We start from the raw sequence: 18,765 nt of genomic DNA, 5'->3' as shown, positions 1-18,765 counted from the left end.
AGATAACGGTTCAAATAATTATCATATATTTGAACCCGTTACTGAAAGAGAAATTGTCGCTAACTGATACCAATACAACGCTTAGACCGTACTATATTGATCTTGGATATAAAATTGGGCAAACTTTTGACCAAAGTGCCAACATCGTTTTTAATTTACCAAAACAAAAATATACCCATAACATAACACAGTCTGTTTAAATGAAGAATACATGAATGCTTTGCCCTCGTTCAACAAATAATCTAATTGCCTTATTAAAATATGACGTATACCGAATATACATAAGGAATCAAATCATCATCATTTTTTTAGGTCGCCGAATAATGGATACTGCAAGGATGGGAGTCGGTTGACATTCAGAGCTATCTGTTTGGCTAGACTCTTCTGCTGGAGCGTTGGTTTGATACCATCACATGTATGGTTGAGGCACTTATATTGATGATGGTTGATGGACATAGTCGACAAAAGTCGAGTCTCGTACGGGTTCAGATGGGGTGGTCTATTATCTTTGCCGGAGCCCTGCAGCATGATATATAAAATTTGATTGCTTAATTCTATGGTACTGCAAACTTTGCCTCACTGTTATTTGTAAAACCGTTAATTGTTAATAACTATTCGATCTAGTTTCGGGCACAATTACTTATATTTGTAACAAATTGCAATAAAAATAATTTACAAACTATGAAAAATGTAGTTAACATATTTTTACTATAGAAATATAAACTAGCTATTATTTTTCAACATAAAAAAAAACAACAAAGTATTGTAATCTAGCGTTACCTTGGATTGAATTTGTTACGTAAACATTTCAGAAATCGTATACAACCCCCTATCCACCTCATGACCGCCTCAAATATCCTATGTGCTAAAAGTTCAAGATTACTTCGCACGAAATTTTATCAAAATTAATTCAGTGATCAAAAATGATAAATAATTTTACCATGCGCTAAGTGTGTATGATAAAATATATAAATTTTAACTATTTTAACGTATTGAACTCTAGGTGACTACAGAATATTTATTTAAAGAATTGAATATTATTTATTTCTATAATATATATTTCTATATCTTTCTATACATACAAATATGTTGAACTAAAATTACAGTTTATCTACACACACACACACACTTTATACGCACACAAATAAAGATAATTCATATTAGGCGTAAATAAAACTCACAATAGATTTATCTATAAAATATAGATAAACGATTTACAATTTTATATAAAGTATTAATTAATTTACTTCTAATGGATATCTTGAAAGTTTTTTTTTTATCTGGATTGAGTATTGCTGTTGGCCCTACTGGCCTTTACAGCGTCGCCGTACGTTGGGGCGAGTGTTAAGACTCTGCCTTAGGGTGAACCCTTTTGGGCTCGAGAGTGACGTTCGTCATGAGGCTGTCTCCTATGAGATCGCACCTCGGCTCAGAACGTAGTCGGTGGGGGCTTGAAAGTTATTTTATTACAGTTTTTATTAAGAGTTTTGTTGAGTTGCTAGTGCCGTTGACATAGGTCAATGCGCTTAAAGAATAAAGACCTAAGTAAGTTCTTAATTCATATAAGTTAAGAAGTGTTGGCTCGACTTGACTGAAAACCACACATTGAAAGACATTTAAGTCTAACAGCTAATTTTTGTACATATATATATTATATATATAGTTACAGTTACATTATTTATATAGCACACATGAGTAATTACAGTCAATACGTTATTATACAATAATGAAGCTAGATTATAATATCACACAAAGCAAGCACAGACAGCGAAAGTAAATAATACTATTTTTAAAAATATCAAATAAATATTGGGTTATTAATCTAGACAACTAAAAAAAAAAACTTTCACCAATACCACTACTACATATAAACACACACACACACATCGATACATATTTTATAATATAAATAGAGCAGATGTAATCGAATAAGTCCCGCTCATGTTGTTTGGATGTTTGGGAAGAAGATTCAAATATATTACACCTTATTTGAATTTCTCGATTTAGCACTTTATCAATTTTCATCTGCAGTGCGATTGTGTAAGAAATAATTTCGTATCTCACTCGTATAATGTTGACAGGCGACAGGTACTTTGATACGCCATTTTAATACGTGTATCCTATAAATTTATTATTAAAATCAATGTCAAATATCACTTTATGTCATTTCACAGTCGTGTTCTGCAGTGAGATTCGAGTTTCTTTGTAACAGAACATCCCTACTGGAGTCTGTCTTTATTAATTCACTTCAAATTATCAGGATGAAATCAGATTTGTATAGTGCTGCCGGCGCAAAGCGTATAGTTGAATAATTTATGAGTGTATAGGATTGCGAAAGGCAAAAATACGATTATATTATATCTTGTTCGTAAGTTGAGGTTCCAGGGTTCCGTTGAACAAGGATTCTAATTTCATTTCGTCTGACATACCTTCATAATCCATTTTGAATTGATCTGTATAAAATATAGTATGTAACAATCTAAAAACAGTTTCATTTTATGAAGTCAGTTTTTTTCTGGCCAATAAGGATTGCAAAATGTACTCGAGAAAATCCAAAAAAAATCTTGATACTTGTATAATTACCTTCATGGTAACGAGTAGATGTTATTTTTAAGAAAAGACAAACTGAAAAATTATTTGTAAGTCGCGACTTTAGAAATACACCGTTCATAAGTAAAGATATCTTATTTACTTGTTGGTATAATTTTTCCAAACCCTGGGTACATCCCGCTCGTCTGATATTTTTCTGCCATATAGCAATTGCGGGGTTTGAGGGGTTAAAGCATAAGTACAGGCACAAGGGACACAGCAACTTATAAGGAATGGTTTATATTTCTTACAGCGCCAATATCAAGGGCCGCGGTTACCATTTTGTGACCTAATAGGCAGTTCAGTTATCTATTTCTTAAAAAGAGTCATTTCAAAGTTTAAAAGTTGATATATTATTTAAGTTTTATAAGGTCGCGTTAAGATTGATCGTTGAGATCTCGTAGAGCCGAGATGGCCCAGTGGTTAGAACGCGTGCATATTAACCGATGATTTCGGGTTCAAACCCAGGCAAGCACCACTGAATTTGCATGTGCTTAATTTGTGTTTATAATTCATTATGCTCGGCGGTGAAGGAAAACATCGTGAGGAAACCTGCATGTGCCTAATTTCAACGAAATTCTGCCACATGTGTATTCCACCAACCCGCATTGGCGCATCGTGGTGGAATATGCTCCAAACCTTCTCCTCAAAAGGAGAGGAGGCCTTAGCCCAGCAGTGGGAAATTTACAGGCTGTTAATGTAAGATCTCGTTGTTGCCCGTTCAACGAATTATAACATAAATGATCAAATATAATTAAATAAATTCCATAAAAATATATCTAGCCAGGATAGCTACAGGGTTTATTCGCAATTACATTGAAATATATTGTAAGTTGAGCCAGCGTTAGAAGACATTTGATCGACATTTACTTATTAAAACATTAATCAAATAATCTTTGAAAGGCTCTGTATATCAAAATTTTATCTCTGATAGTTCGAATAAATTAGCCAAGAGAGACAACAAAATCAACTAAATTTAAAAGTGAATGGTTTTATTTTCGAAATGTTTCACACTGCAGCCTTTCTTGACGGCGTTTAAGGAGCCAGAAAGGGGGTATATTGAGACTCAACCGTGAAAAGGGGCGCCCACGTAGAAGCTCATAATTGACGTTCGCTCTGATAACGTCTCCTGCGAACCTCGGCTTAGAACGTCGTCTGATATATAGAACACATATATTCAAAAACTCTTGAATATTATTCTGTACATCATCAAGATGCACCGTCGTTTTTATTCAAAGGATACTAAACAATACTATCTTTAAGAATAATAGTACTAAGATCTGTTTTCAAGGGTTTTGAATGATACTAGGTTTTAATATATCTTTATTTACCTAAGAATTATTAACATAGAGTCCTTGAATATATACATATATAATGACGTCACAGTGGTGTTGTCCCTTTAAATATAGTTGTATAAATCTTGACCACGTGGAACGGTGGCAAGAATGCTAGCAGCATTTCGCCGTTGAATTGCAATATGATAATTATATTGTTACAATTTTGCATGACTAAAGTATTAATAGCCGGTTAAGTAATCAAGAAGTCAGGATTTAAACTACAATCTTCATGACTCTAGATGGGTCATATACAGTTGTGCCACCTATGTAATATATATATTTATATATATATAGACGACCTCCGTGATCGAGTAGTGTGTACACCGGTTTTCATCGGTAGGTCCCGGGTTTGATTTCCGGCCGAGTCGATGTAGAAACAGCTCATTAGTTTTCTATATTGTCTAGGGTCTGGGTGTTTGTGGTACCGTCGTTACTTCCGATTTCCATAACACAAGTGATTTAGCTACTTACATTGGGATCAGAGTAATGTATGTGATGTTGTCCAATATTTTAAAAAAAAATATATATGTGTAAGTCAGGCATGCTAATTCATCCCTACAAAAATAATACATATATACATATAATATAAAAAAACATACGAAATTAAATTACACAGAGATAAGTATTGTTCGTAAATAAGCGATTACTTCACATAAGCTATTGTATTCTTTGTCAACAATACCTAATACGACTCACTGGTTTGTGAGTGAGTTGGATTTAATGTTATATTATTCTAGTTCCTAGACTAGAATTTGCTTCACTAAAACCCCGGATGCCTTATCATGTAATGTTAATTATGACTTGATATCTCATCCCGTTTCTGAAGTAAAAAGCTTTGAGATCGTCTTTTAGATAACAGTTTTATTCGTGAAGGTATTCTTTTTATTTCTATTTTCAGGTACAGAACCCTGAAAATGAACACTCCGTATAGAGGAGTTTTTAAGTTTTCAGTTTATATTGAAACACTTACGTTTAGTTTAAAAAAATAGCTTAAACTTTAATTTCTTATTTTAAACATATTTATTAGATATTTTATTACGTAGCATAGAAAAATGATTAAGGAATATTTTCTTCTTTACAATGTTATTTATCTTATTAATTAAATCGTAAATTCGAAAATCCATTAAAATTATCATAGTATAACAATTAAATGTTATATTTATATATTGTTTATTAATGAGTAAGTACTTCCAGTTTATCATAAAATAAATAATTAAAACATTTAAAAGATACAAAAACGGATCAAGTTTCCACATATTATCACAAAAATACAAACAAAATCGGACGCAAACAAAAATGATACATCTAAACATTAAAAACAAAAGTCAGTTCAATGATTCATGACGTCACTAAATTAACTTATATTATTATTTATTTTTTAATTTAAATATTCGTCATATTTTTAACAAAAATAACAAATTTTAGTATCACATAATGTTTCAAAATAAACTCAAATACTTTTAAAACAAGAACGTTTTACAGAGACCAAAAAGTTTTTATTGAAAGCGTTAATGGTATAATTGTGTTAACAATCTTGGTATATTTTTTTTTATAAATATTAAATTGCACTCAGAGTTTCTGTCTGTTCATCGATAAAGTAAAATGAAGGAGAGAGAACGGACAGTCATTGATTTGATCGCAGAAACTAGGATCTAATAATTCACCATATGTGTCGGCCACTTCATTTGTAAAATCTTCTTCATTTACTGGAGCTCTGAAATAAAAAATATATTTACTATCGAACTGCAAATAAATAATCAACCGTCTACTATTGAATCTGTTTCATCACGAGATACTGAAATAGATCATTAAAGCATCGTTAATACTAGAAGTGGTATTTAAAGAAAATTATATTGATATTAATTGCACTTTGCACCTTAAAAGAGATATCGTTTAGCAAGTATAGAATTAAAATTTCCATTTCAGCGAATCGTGGAAATGCAATACTTGTACCTCAGATTATAAATAAAAGGCAGAAAGAGCGTTTGGTACATTACAGTGAAGCAATAAAAGCGAATAAAAAATCAAAAGCGAATGTAAATTTCCGATAGTGTTTGTAGCAATTAACGTTTTTCTTTTAACAGATACGTCAATAATAAATAATTGATACTTAGAGTGACAGTACTTTTTACGTATAGTAATCAATATTAATCCCTTAAGTATATAAATTTGACCGTTTCTTAATGTTGCCCGAGCTCCGTCTTTTGTTTTATAATCTGAGACTTGTGAGAATGTTATTATGATAATGACATAATCTCCTTTTAATTTCATAAAATACACAAAGAAAAAAAATCTGCATAGAAACGTGAAATCGTTCAAGCAAAAATTTGTTACTTTGGAATACCAATAGCTTAGACCAAATTCAGTAAATTTTGATGCATCACAGATTATATTCATGAATTATTTACGTACTTAAATTCTAATATTTAACTAAGTATTATATTTCATCGAGAACCAATATTTATTTATATCTATCATAATTATTTCTCATGGGACTTCGAAACAGTTATTTTAAGGATACTTATAATCTACTCGTAGACAAGTCTACTATCAGTATGCAAATCGAATATTTTTTTAAGTAATAAATAAGTTATAAATTGTTAATTATATTTTTAAATATCAATATAAAATAATTTCAAAGATATTCAATGAAATCATGTTATATGAAAATTTAAAGATGGCGGATATAAGAATTACAAGATTTAAACTCGAATGTGTCCCTTGAGAATATCACCCTGAGTGCTTCGACGACTAAGAATTCAATGCTTCGTATTTTACAATAGCAGTGGTGGTTCCTTTTCTTATTTGTCATGAAAACTTCCAGCTAATAACGCTGGAAACTACAAACACGCGCACACAGACAGTAATAAACTGTAAATTTCCCACTGCTGAGCTAAGGCCTCTCCCTTTGAGGAGAAGGTTTGGAGCATATTCCACCATGCTGCTCCAATGCGCGTTGCTGGATACGCATGTGGCAGAATTTAGTTGAAATTAGACTTATGAAGGTTTCCTCACGATGTTTTCCTTCACCGACGAGTACATGAGCACATGAAAAAGTGGTGCTTGCCTGGGTTTGACCCGCAATCATCGGTTAAGATGCACACTTTTTAACCACTGGGCCATCTCAGCTCTTGTTTGAACCTATTAACCATTATTTGTTAACTACTATTAAAAAATATTAAACCAAATTCACTCTTAATCGACAGCATTATAATTATCGGAATAGACACGCACACAAGTATACAAGACTCACATAAGGACAAAATTATACGTTATACGGGGTCGCCTAAATAGTCACCAATTCATCTTTTATTCATCCATCAAATACACTTAGTATTCTATGTTAAAGGATGAGTAACCTGTTTTTTTTCTTACTGGAAAAACGCTTCTACGCGTTTCCGTCACATGAAGTGCGGGGGGGGGGGGTGTAGGATTCACCGGTGCTGAGAACGCCTGGTACACCCCAGCTCACCGGAATACACATTAAAAAACCACCGGTACCCACTCTGTCCCCTATGGGGATATGGGGATCGCTTGCACATGCTACCGGGACGCCCCGACGGTTAGCTCACATTTGCGGGCATCCAAGTTAGATTTTTCAGGATACAAAGAACCCCAAAGGATGAGTGAGCTAGTGTATGTTTGCATTATTTGAACTAAATTGATGGAGATAACATGACAGAGGAGGCAATAATATTCCATAATTAGAGCTTCATTGACAATTGTGGTGATTATGGGCGTTGGCTTAAATGGCAGTTTGTATACGTGTACATTGAAAGATTCAAATTTACTGAAACAAAGGACTGCAAGGATCACGCGAGTGGCTTAAACGACGGTGACATAATCTTATTACTTATAACATTTACCTTGCTGGTTATTTTCAATAATTGTTTATGGATATAACAAGCGAATTGTGATGTATATTTCATTAAAATATAGCCCGAAGGCAGCGCACTGGATGCCTTTCAAAATACGACTTTTACTCATATTTTGGTGGTACATTAACGACGCTGTCTCATTTGAGTGTCGCCCTTAGGCCTACTCAACTTTAATATACAAATTATAATACTTATTTAATTGATATTTAAAAAAATCATTTCAATAAAAAATATATTATATTGAGTGACATACTTATAAAATGTGCCTTTGGGGGTATATATTAAAAAAAAAAAAACAAAAACGCATGCGATGTATCCTTAAGTATATTCTTTCAACATTATAAAAAAAAAACTTTTATAAAGGTGAATGTGTAAAATTTTCAAATGTTGATTATTTTATTGTTTTAGTTGTTAATTTAAATTAAAAGGATAACTGGTTTTTAATAATTATTTACTTGTTTATTTTTATGATGTATGTATGTGGACTGGCAAATGGGCCGCCTCATGGTAAGCGCTCATCACCGCCTATAGACATTAGCGCTGTAGGAAATGTAAACCAGTCCTTACATAAGCAATGCGCCACCAACCTTTGGAACTAAGATGTTATGTATCCTGTGCTGAATTGAAACAGAACAATACTAAGTACTACTAAGGTACTGTTTGGCGGTAAAATACCATTAATTGATACAAAAAAGTGAACCGATTTAAAAAGGTGCCTTAGTGTGTTAAAATAAAATAAAAAAACACATTTTTTCTACAATAATAATATGTATTTTTTTATTTGATAAGCTGATTCATTTAGAATGACTTTAATATAGTTTGAATTTAAAAATAGAAAACTTCTGAGAACTGGCTAAGTAACGTAGATATTTACTTTAACAAGCATCGCACTGCGTTTAACTGTGACCTCCCCTCCTGAAACATGTCCATCGCCTACTCAAAATTTTTCGATTCACTGCATTTCTCTGGTTCACTAGATACGTGAAACATTGCCTTTAAAATGTTTACCTTTTACTTTGTAAAATACGTTACTGCATTGTAAATGTTGCTGATTGTAATTAATATGATTAAAAAATTATTGTAATCTGGTTATTTATCAAATTTCTTCTTACGGATTATATTTAACATAAAATATTGTGTTAAATATATAAAAAAAGTCGCAGACGTCGATTTTTTTCTATTCATTTACATAACTACTTAACCAATTTGATTAGCAGTCACACTAATGACACAGATATTAATATTGCGAATCAAACTATAACTTAAAAAAAAACTGAATAAATAAGAGAGTTTAGAACACGTGAATCTTAACAGAAAATTGCCGAGTAAGCACTGAACTTTGATGTGTTTAATTTGTGTTCATAATTCATCTCTTGCTTTGCGGTGAAGGAAATGAGGCAGGAAACTTGCATTTGTCGGATGAAAATTTGCCATGTGTGTATGACGTATGTATCCGCTTTGGAGCAGCTTGATAAATATTCACCAGCAGAAGAACCTTTACAATCTGTTACCTTGTTTTACTTTCCGAAATCGTTCCACAAAATGATATCGGAAGTATTTTAAATTTTCTTACTGAATACGATTTTTTTTACCCCTTAGCTCATATACAAGGAAACTGCATGATAGTTTGCTCACAACGCTGACCCACGGGTCAAGATAGAGTGGTTCTGTTTTACTCTGTCAGCAATGCTATGAACACAATAAAATTAAACGTCAGTCAAAAATTCTGTTGACCATTTCGATATCAAACGGTTCTATACAACGTACGTAGATGGCTCTGCACTATCCTGTGTGCTATCAATCAAGTGGCTCGCAAACCGCATATGACAAATTCTACTCTACGTTTGCATTTAACGTCCTCGTCCTTCTGTCCAATATTTTACGCTAAACGAAATCGGAGTTTAACTTATAGTTATTTATTATTAATAATAAAAATTCTTCAAGAAAGATATTCGGCTACATCGGCTTGTTTGTTTTGCATTCAAATCTCAGAGCGCTATAATATTTTCGAGATGCTTTTTGCATAGATTACAGAACAACTGTGCATTTAGAGCAATTATATGATTTCGTCCGCTGCTTAACGCTGGTCAGCTCTAGATATCTTGTATATAAAGTATAAGTTATAAATATTCAAACTTTCACATTAATAATAATAATAATATCGACTGTAATATTGATAATCGTAACAAACATTATACAAACAAGAGAACTTAAGAAATACTTAAAACCAAGTTTCCATGCCAAAACAATTTTAATTCATCCTTCATTAATCAGACTCCAATTCTTCAACAAATACCACAATCGTATTTTATGCAAATCAATAAATTGAAACCTGATACAAAATAAAATTTAATTATAAGGCAATCATACAGAATATTTATAATAATTTAAATATATGCTTTGTAATTTGATCGGTAGAAAAATACTCGGTAATTGCCTAGGAACACTTATTAGATATTCTACCGGCAAACAGCAACATTTAGTATTTTAGTGTCCCAGTTTGAAGAGAGCCAGTGTTACAGGCACAAGGGACATGACATCTTAATTCTCAAGGTTTGGGACGTATTGGCGATGTAGGTAATATTTAATACCTTTACAGTGTCAGTGTGGTGTGGTGACTTCTCACCCTGTAGTGGCATATCTTTAAACCTACCTATTATAGAATAAAATCAAAATCAAATATGACTCCACAATACTTGAATAAATATGTATTGATTGAACGACTTATGAATTTCATCTATCCCTCGGTAGGGTGAACATATTTTCTGTTAAAAATAGAGATATGGAGCTGATTTTTGATGGTCAACGAATATATGGAGGAGGCTTTCTTTTGACAGACGAAAGATTTTTATCTACCGTAGATGAAGATATATAAAACGAAAACCTCATATGCGTTGCGTCCTATCCTCTCAACCTTACTATGCTATTAATGATCAAAAAAATTGAATAAAAAATTTACTAAATTTATATGACGTATATTCATCGCCATTATGGTTATAATTAAAAGTACATATCTGAATAATATATTATATAAGCACTACACGTAATTAATATTATTTAAGCTAACAAAATTTCAACGTACATTAATAAAATTCAACTATTTATCGGCTTCGCAAGGAAAAGTTGAATACTTTCATATCTTTTCAATTGCCATACAAATAAATGTATATAAATATCGGTAAACTTCTGTGTGTGTGTGTGTGTTACTAAGCTCGTTCTAGATGGTTTGACTGATTTTAATTATTATTTTTTTGTGTGTATTTGAGTAGGTCCAAGTAGGGTTGGCTTAGATTGGGCCTCGTAGGTGGAACTGAGTTTGCGAAGTAAATATAATTCTTATTTCAACCGAATGAAATTGTGACGGGTAGCTAATAATTATATTATATTATTTTACTTATAATATAAATTACTTATGAGAAATCAACGACGATATAAGTTAATAATAAGTTCCCATGGTTGGCGCATCGGCAATGTAAGGAATGGTTAAAATTCCAAACGGCGCTAATGTGGGCAGTGGTGACCACCTATCATCGGGTTTCCTGATTCGCCCATTCACCCGTCCACTGACCTATGTTATAAAAATGATATATTATATGTGAGTTGTACAATTATATATGTTGATAAATCACATTCTCTAATACAAATATAATTTTCTTTCAAAAAAACTAAACATTGTAGTTCTATTAATTTTATAGAGCGGAAGGTTTTATTTGGTTATTTTTCCAGAAACAAATTACCTTTTTCATTTCACGCAGGAAAAACCTTTGCAAGGCAACTAGGCTCCTCGGGGAGCCAGTTAAGGATACTCATAATATTTTTAATAAATAATGACATACAATAAGCCTAGATAGCCATGTGGTTAGAACACGTTTATGTTAAAGAGTTCAAATCCAGGTGAACCACTGAATTTCCACGTGTTCAATTTGTGCTTGACGTTCAATGAAAGCATCGCTATGCCCACCTTCTCCTCCCGCCTCAAGAGACGCCGCAGGGACTAGGAGGATCTCAGTACCCTGGGAATTCCCCCTAGGAATTGGAGGCCCGTATAGGCGGCCCGACCATCAGAGCGTCACGGTAACATGCGAATACGATCCTGTGGCGCCCGCTGAAAAGACGGAGAAGATGGTCTTCTCCGTCTTTTCAGCGCTAGTTTTTTAGTCAGTATTCCGGTGAGTCCACACCGGCGAGTCCCACATATAATTTCATGTGGGGGAAACGCGTAATGAGTTTCTCGTTATGAACCTCGTAAAATACATACAATAACATCTTCAATGATCTTATCAATAATTCGAATTACGAGTTAAAGAAAATCCGTCACAGTAATTAAGTTTTCACGAGAACTTCTTATTGTTAGTATGTAACCGCTATTGAAATTAATATTTTGCTTTAATAGAACACCAAACACGTATAGATAAGCGTCACGTACGCGGATTATAAGGCAATTAACTTGATATGGAGAAACACATCATATGAAAATACACGTCGTTGTATTTCGAGCGAATGTTGTCGTTTTTTTTTTTGTTTATGTTCAAATAAATAAGCATGTTAAATAAGGGAGTAGATAGAATTTGTTGATATTATTATAATACAAGATTATATGTAAATTTTATTGTATATGAAATATAAATGTGATTTTATATTTAAAGAGCATTATATTATTTATATTTTGATCTTTTAGTGTTAAATATCATAGAAAGGAAACACAAAATTGTGTCATAGAGAGCTCTATCCTGTGTGATTGTCTACCGATACCTACGATTATTTATATCAGTAAAACGCTCTTTTTTCAATACCAGCATTTTATATCGTCTATAGTCAAAATGATATTCTTCTGTTAGGCAATTCTTCATCTCCAATAACGGAGAAGGAGTGGAACTTATTTCACAAAGTTTTTCCACTATTTATTGTTGAATACACACACACACACACAAAATATATATGTAGCGGACTTTAATTAATGATTTCCATAAGATTTGCACAAGATCTCCATGTTTATAAATCATTATTAACACATCGAAACTCAATTGTGCTTGTTTAGAAACTCTCAATCTTTAATTAAGATTATCTGTTCCTCTCTTATAGTCAATCTTGGCTGACACTTATAAAACACTAGTTGCTCGGAGTGGTTTCACTTGCGTTTAACGTTACTGCTTAAATAGTTTATATATTTATTTACCATACTTACATCCTATCACAAAAAAACAACTTGGTACTCCTGAGAGTAACACCTTCAAATTAACAAAACGCTCCATCTTTCTCTCTAATATTATTATAGATATTTATCCGCAGAAGGAAAAATCTGTTGCCGATTTTAACGTAATATTTAATCATGTGTTTCCATTTATATAACACGCAGCGGTATTTAAGGTTTGGAGTGTACGATTATCCAGCGCTTATCCAACGTGTGATATTTAAACTTCCTGTTATAACTGAGGTAATCGACACAATAATAGCCCCCAAGGTTTTATTTAATATGAATACAAAATATATATTTTCGACGTCATCAATAAACACTTGGCTACCACTTACCATCATGTGGCATATTCATATACCATATTACCATATTATCTATACCACCTTTATTATAAAAAATAAATACATACATTTTTCACCCTTAAGTATAAAGGTGAAAGAACTATATAAAATTGTTACTTACGTAAAAATAGCTCTAAGGAGATCGTGGACTAACGACTTTCCCGGTGGAGCAAGATGAGATTTGGCTTCGCAAATGCTCCTTAAAACACATGCACGGCCGTTTAAATTGTGACTGAAAAAAATATTTTTTGATGTTTCATTAAAAACATATTAAAAAATGTTTTAAACTTAATCAATAATACTTGTCCAATTTTTGATATTTCAAATTGAATGAGAATTGAAAATGTTCAGACACTTCAAACCACTTCAGATTAGTGATTGACTAAAATTGATCGACTGAACACGGCATAACTTAATTTAAGTTTTACTGACAAAATAAATATAAAGTGATATCGAAAACTTATCTATCTGAATTCATACAAAATATATTTCAATTACATAAATTTCGATTATAATGATATAATTTCATTAAAAATTATTACTTTAAACTATAATGTAATGCTTACTAATCTATAGCTTTTTGAAGTCTTTCCCAGAATTCTCTTTTTTGACGATGGTGCAATTTCTTCCTAAAATGAGCATTCGTGAACTTGGCATCAGGCAGAGGAAATATGACATCAATCTCCAACGCCATGTTCCAGCCTGACGGTGCGTGAGTCATGAAAGCTTTAACCAATGAGATCGTGAGCTGAGAACAAAATAAAAACAATTAACACAGCAACTAGATTAAATTGTTCTTAATTCAAATCAAACAAAAGACTATTTTATTCAAGAATAGTTTACAAATAATTCAGAATCGGGCATAGTTTTAAGTCAAACTCTATCGAGTTTCATCTGAATGATTTGTTAATTTAGACCAGCTTGACAACAACTGGTTTCCCTCGAGGTAGCTGATCCCCCAAGAAACGATGGATGGATTGTGTGAAAGACGATATGGTTAGAAAAAATGTTACTTGTTACTTGTAAATGGGCAGGAGGATGATGAGTTTACAAATATTTTTTAATTTTCAATTATTATAATATTTAATTATAATGATTTGGATTATTTAAAATGAAGAAACAGACATAATTCAGCAGTTAATCTTATTAGGAATCAAATTATATATCATCAATAGAAAGGAAGAAAGGCACAAGCGCCACGTGCACCTTTTCCTTCCTTTCCACTGACAATATTTTCCATTACGTTTTTAAATTCTCTTTGGAGATTAACGTAAACGAACCCCAGATTTTTGATTATCTACGTAATCCTGTGTAGAATTATACGTCTTGATCTTTAAATATTTTGGAATATTTTTTTTTATAAGACTACCAAAGTTCTTCTGGTTTCGAAGTAAATATTCATATAAATAAATCCAAAACTATATTTTATTTTGATGACATTTCATATCACCGTAAATATTTTCCTATAAAATTATTACAAGTAATTAAATCGTTTTAGTTTTTAAGTATTTATGGTTTAAAAAAAGAGCAGTTCGGTCTATTTTTAATCTTGGAGCTTGGGACTCTCCCCGGGATGTTTTTAATAAAGTGCGTATACTTACAGTTGCTTCACAATATGTCTACAACAAAATTTTATATATTCACAATAATATTAACCTTTTTTTAAGAAAGGGGGACGATCGTTGTATGGACACGAGGAGGGAAGATTAAGTAATAAAACCTCGTTACCGACTTCACAAAGCTAATCCATCCTTCCTGGGACATGACATTCGTTTCTATGATTAGATATAATTAGACTATTTTAACTTGTCCCATTAAAAAAATTAAAACTCATGTCAAAAAACATCGATCAATAACGCATGTTATTCAATAAAATATTATATTAATGATAAAAAAGTATTACGTGACGTGGACTTAGTATTCGTTGATCTCTAGACAGGATATACGTGTATAAAAATTGTACTTTATTGACATTTACTGTAATAAAAATGGTGGGAAATAGTGAGTACTGAGGTTCTTGCCGGCTCTTTTCGGTAGAATTTATACTTTCCGAACCGGAGAAAATTTAATTCAACAATTTAATTTTTTTTTTTTTGAACTATTTATTTTAATACATTTGAATAAAGAATATTTTGAATAGGATGTTAGTCAGCACACAAGTATCCAAAATTGGTAAACGCAATACTTTTGGCTTTGTAGTGGAGTAAAATACAATGTATTGATTTTATTTCTTTGCTAATGCCAACCAATCTACGACGGATCAACATCGTAAGCTACGAAGCCTTATTTTCTGTAGAAGTAGAATGTCCATATAATATATTATAAGATATAATATATAATACATTTTATATATAAGAACTATTGAATCTCTTATATAAACTACAGTTACAACTATACTAAGATTCAAGTTGTTATAATTCAAACTGACAATCTATATGTTTCATATTAAAATTATAAACGACTAGTCCTCGACCCGACTTCGCTCGGCTGTATTACAGATTCTGACATACATGATTGTTGTGAAACTTTAACCATTTACGCAGCGCAGGCAACGGAAACTCCTATATATTTTTCCTTCCGTTTCTGCAACATTTTTCATTGATACACTACTCCTGCTGGTTATAGCCTAATGGTATAGTTGGCTATACCAACACACTACGACCAAAAATTGAACAAGGAAAGCTATAGATAACCTTCTTCAATACATTGGCTATCTTAAACAGTTTTTTTCAAATCGAACCAATTTTACCTAAGTTTAGCGTGTTCAACCAAACAAACAAACTCATCAGTTTTATAATATTAGTATAAAATAAAGATTATTTACAGTCTGTACCGGACTCAGATATGGTCAAAATGATTTACCATTTTAAGTTAAGAGAACGGTGGGACTGTAATTTAGCTTTGTTTAGAAGACTTAAAATGCAATGAGATTTGATTCGTATTCATTAAGTAATAGTTTGACGTAGACCTTAGATCTTGCGCACCTTTGTGAGTAAATAGTTCCTTTTCAACGTTAATTAAATCATTTAATTTGTTATAACTTGCCACTAGATGGCGCCGCCGTTCATTACCTTTTTCACCGGTCAAATTGATTCGTTGATCTAGTGTCTAGATATAAGACCACTGATCCATCTGATCATGATGATTGGGATCAAACGCCAGATCGAAATTATAAAATGTTATTGTGTTTCTCTATCGAAAAAAATTAATTTCAACCTGAAGTCTGGAATTTGTGTGAACATACTACCGTGACTAGAAAAACACGTAAAGCCGTTGTTCCTGCGCCTGAAATCTTTCTGGGCACGTCGAATTTGCCATGTAATCGGATTATGAGAGGAGTGCCTTTAATATGTCCTGCGTAGTTGGTTCTCCCTTGAGATTTGCCGCCGTGACTGAAATCTTTCGGGAGGATATCGGCGTCATGGTATATGTACACAGATAGACTAACATTTGCCGGGTTATCATAGTTTTTTATATTAATACCAACAGAATAGTAATTTAATACTAGCGGGTCGCCCGCGTAACTTGGCATTTATTCAAAGTATTTTTTAGGAATTTCGAAACCTATGACAGATTTTGTTTTCATTTCATTTTATTAACGTAATCTGCAATCACGAACGTAGATGACATTTGGCGCCAAAATTATGTAACTTTTTTTTTATATTTGTAATGGAATAGTCGTTTGTCTTCCATCACACTTGATGGAAAGTGTAGATGCATTAGCACCCTGTAAATTTCCCACTGCTGGGCTAAAGGTCTCCTCTCCCTTTGAGGAGAAGGTTTGGAGCATATTTATGTGGCAGAATTTTGTAGAAATTAGACATATGCAGGTTTCCTCACGATGTTTTCCTTCACCGCCGAGCACGAGATGAATTATAAACACAAATTAAGCACATGAAAATTGAGTTGTTCCTGCCTGGGTTTGAACCCGAAATCATCAAATAAAATACTTGTATTTAATTATATCATGAAAAAAATCTCGCAAATAAAAAGATCATGAATCAACTATATTATATTTACTTGATGGCAACCTTTGGGCAAGTACGTCTGGGTAGGTACCACTCACTCATTGCGATTATTCCTGATTGAAGGTTGAGTGTCCCAATGTAACTGCAGGCGTTGATGTGATATAAGGAATGGTTAATATTTCTCACGGCGCCAATGTCTACGGTGGTGACCACATGCCATCAGGTGACCTATTTTCCCGTTCACCTATCTATTTAAAATACGTTAGGTAGTCAAAATACATTAGTTATTACAAAGTAAATTGAAAATATGAAATTGAAATAGAACAAATATTTGATGATAGTAAATTTAATTAAACATTTCAAAACGTACTTTGTAATATGCAAAACTAACGTGAGGATTTTAAATTCATCAAAACATTTAAACTAGTTAAATTCAATTGCAACATTTGATCAGAATCTCGACCTGTCGTCAAACACGTTATATATTAACCGAAACATTACAAAATGGCACTATTTCAACGAAATATAGTATAATGCGATACAGGAATGTGGATTCATTTAAATTTGCAAATGATTTATTTTAATTAACAAGCAAAGCTATGAAATACGATGTTCGTTGGTTTGATTATCATTTTTTTTTTTATTTAATAACCGGCGAATAGATTGTCTGGCAAGGATAACATCGACTGTAGACATTGTTACTGTTAGGATTTATCATTCCTTACACCATCAATGATTCGCACACCCCAGGTCTCTATGGGTCTATGTATTTATGTATTCTCTTGATATAAAAAAAATTATGTTTGCTTTTGGCATTTGAACACGTTCAAAAGAATCATTGTAGCTCACTCACCCGTACCGGAATAAAGTCACATTTCGATGTTATTATTGTGTTTCTGTTTAGCGGTAGAATAAAAGATGATGGATGCCTTACATCAGTAGCCTTACCTTTCAGTATAAGTATAGGAGTGTCATACAATTACAGGCAAGGGATATTGGAAATACAATCATCATTATCTTTATTGAAATATATAATAATTACTCACGACTACATTACTGCCATCAGGAAAAGTCAAATGTCTTCTCTTTCGTATCGCTCCTAATGACGTTTTTATATTAGGGCACTGATCCGTTGAATTAATACACGCGCACTCAAGAATAATTGTCGACAAAATCAAAACAAAATACGCGCCGTATTTCATTTTCGTTATAGTTATAAAAAATTACATGTGACACGTAAATTTCTATATGGTTTTTTTTTTTTTCAATAAATTTGTTACTCCACACGCCTCCCTTGTTGTAATGGATGTGATTGACGCAAATGTTGTTAGCGTTGACTATTTGTTGTATGACATAACATGGAACTAGAAAAGTGTAGCGAGACGGTTTAACGCTATGAATATAATTTTATTTAATTGTATGTAATACATGGCATGTGTTGTACGTCATTATTACCTT

The 18,765-nt window shown here is 32.4% G+C and overlaps 1 protein-coding gene across 1 annotated transcript; it reads right to left on the bottom strand.

Annotated features, from left to right (window-relative positions):
• Window positions 1-5,465: 5,465 nt before the first annotated feature.
• On the bottom strand, window positions 5,466-18,464 carry LOC113398747 (uncharacterized). Its single transcript, XM_026637633.2, has 4 exons — window positions 18,354-18,464; window positions 13,906-14,087; window positions 13,461-13,571; window positions 5,466-5,640 (listed from the first exon to the last, which is right to left on the bottom strand). The coding sequence occupies exons 2-4, from the start codon at window positions 14,058-14,060 to the stop codon at window positions 5,496-5,498; spliced, it is 411 nt and encodes a 136-aa protein (XP_026493418.2). The 5' UTR covers window positions 14,061-14,087; window positions 18,354-18,464; the 3' UTR covers window positions 5,466-5,495.
• Window positions 18,465-18,765: the final 301 nt, after the last annotated feature.

This window comes from Vanessa tameamea, chromosome 14 (assembly GCF_037043105.1).
Source record: "Vanessa tameamea isolate UH-Manoa-2023 chromosome 14, ilVanTame1 primary haplotype, whole genome shotgun sequence".
NCBI classification, from domain to species: Eukaryota; Metazoa; Arthropoda; class Insecta; order Lepidoptera; family Nymphalidae; genus Vanessa; species Vanessa tameamea.
The sequence above is the reverse complement of the archived record's forward strand: the minus strand, read 5'-3'. Positions and strand labels throughout refer to the sequence as shown.

Bases quoted from the DNA above. Each gene is read 5' to 3' on its own strand.
- LOC113398747 (XM_026637633.2), bottom strand. From the start codon at position 14,060: ATGACTCACGCACCGTCAGGCTGGAACATGGCGTTGGAGATTGATGTC. The intron at 13,572-13,905 runs GTAAGCATTACA...TATTTTTTTCAG, and splicing joins CTTCAAAAAGCTATAGATTA to TCACAATTTAAACGGCCGTG. The intron at 5,641-13,460 runs GTAAGTAACAAT...TTTTTATTTCAG, and splicing joins CTCCTTAGAGCTATTTTTAC to AGCTCCAGTAAATGAAGAAG.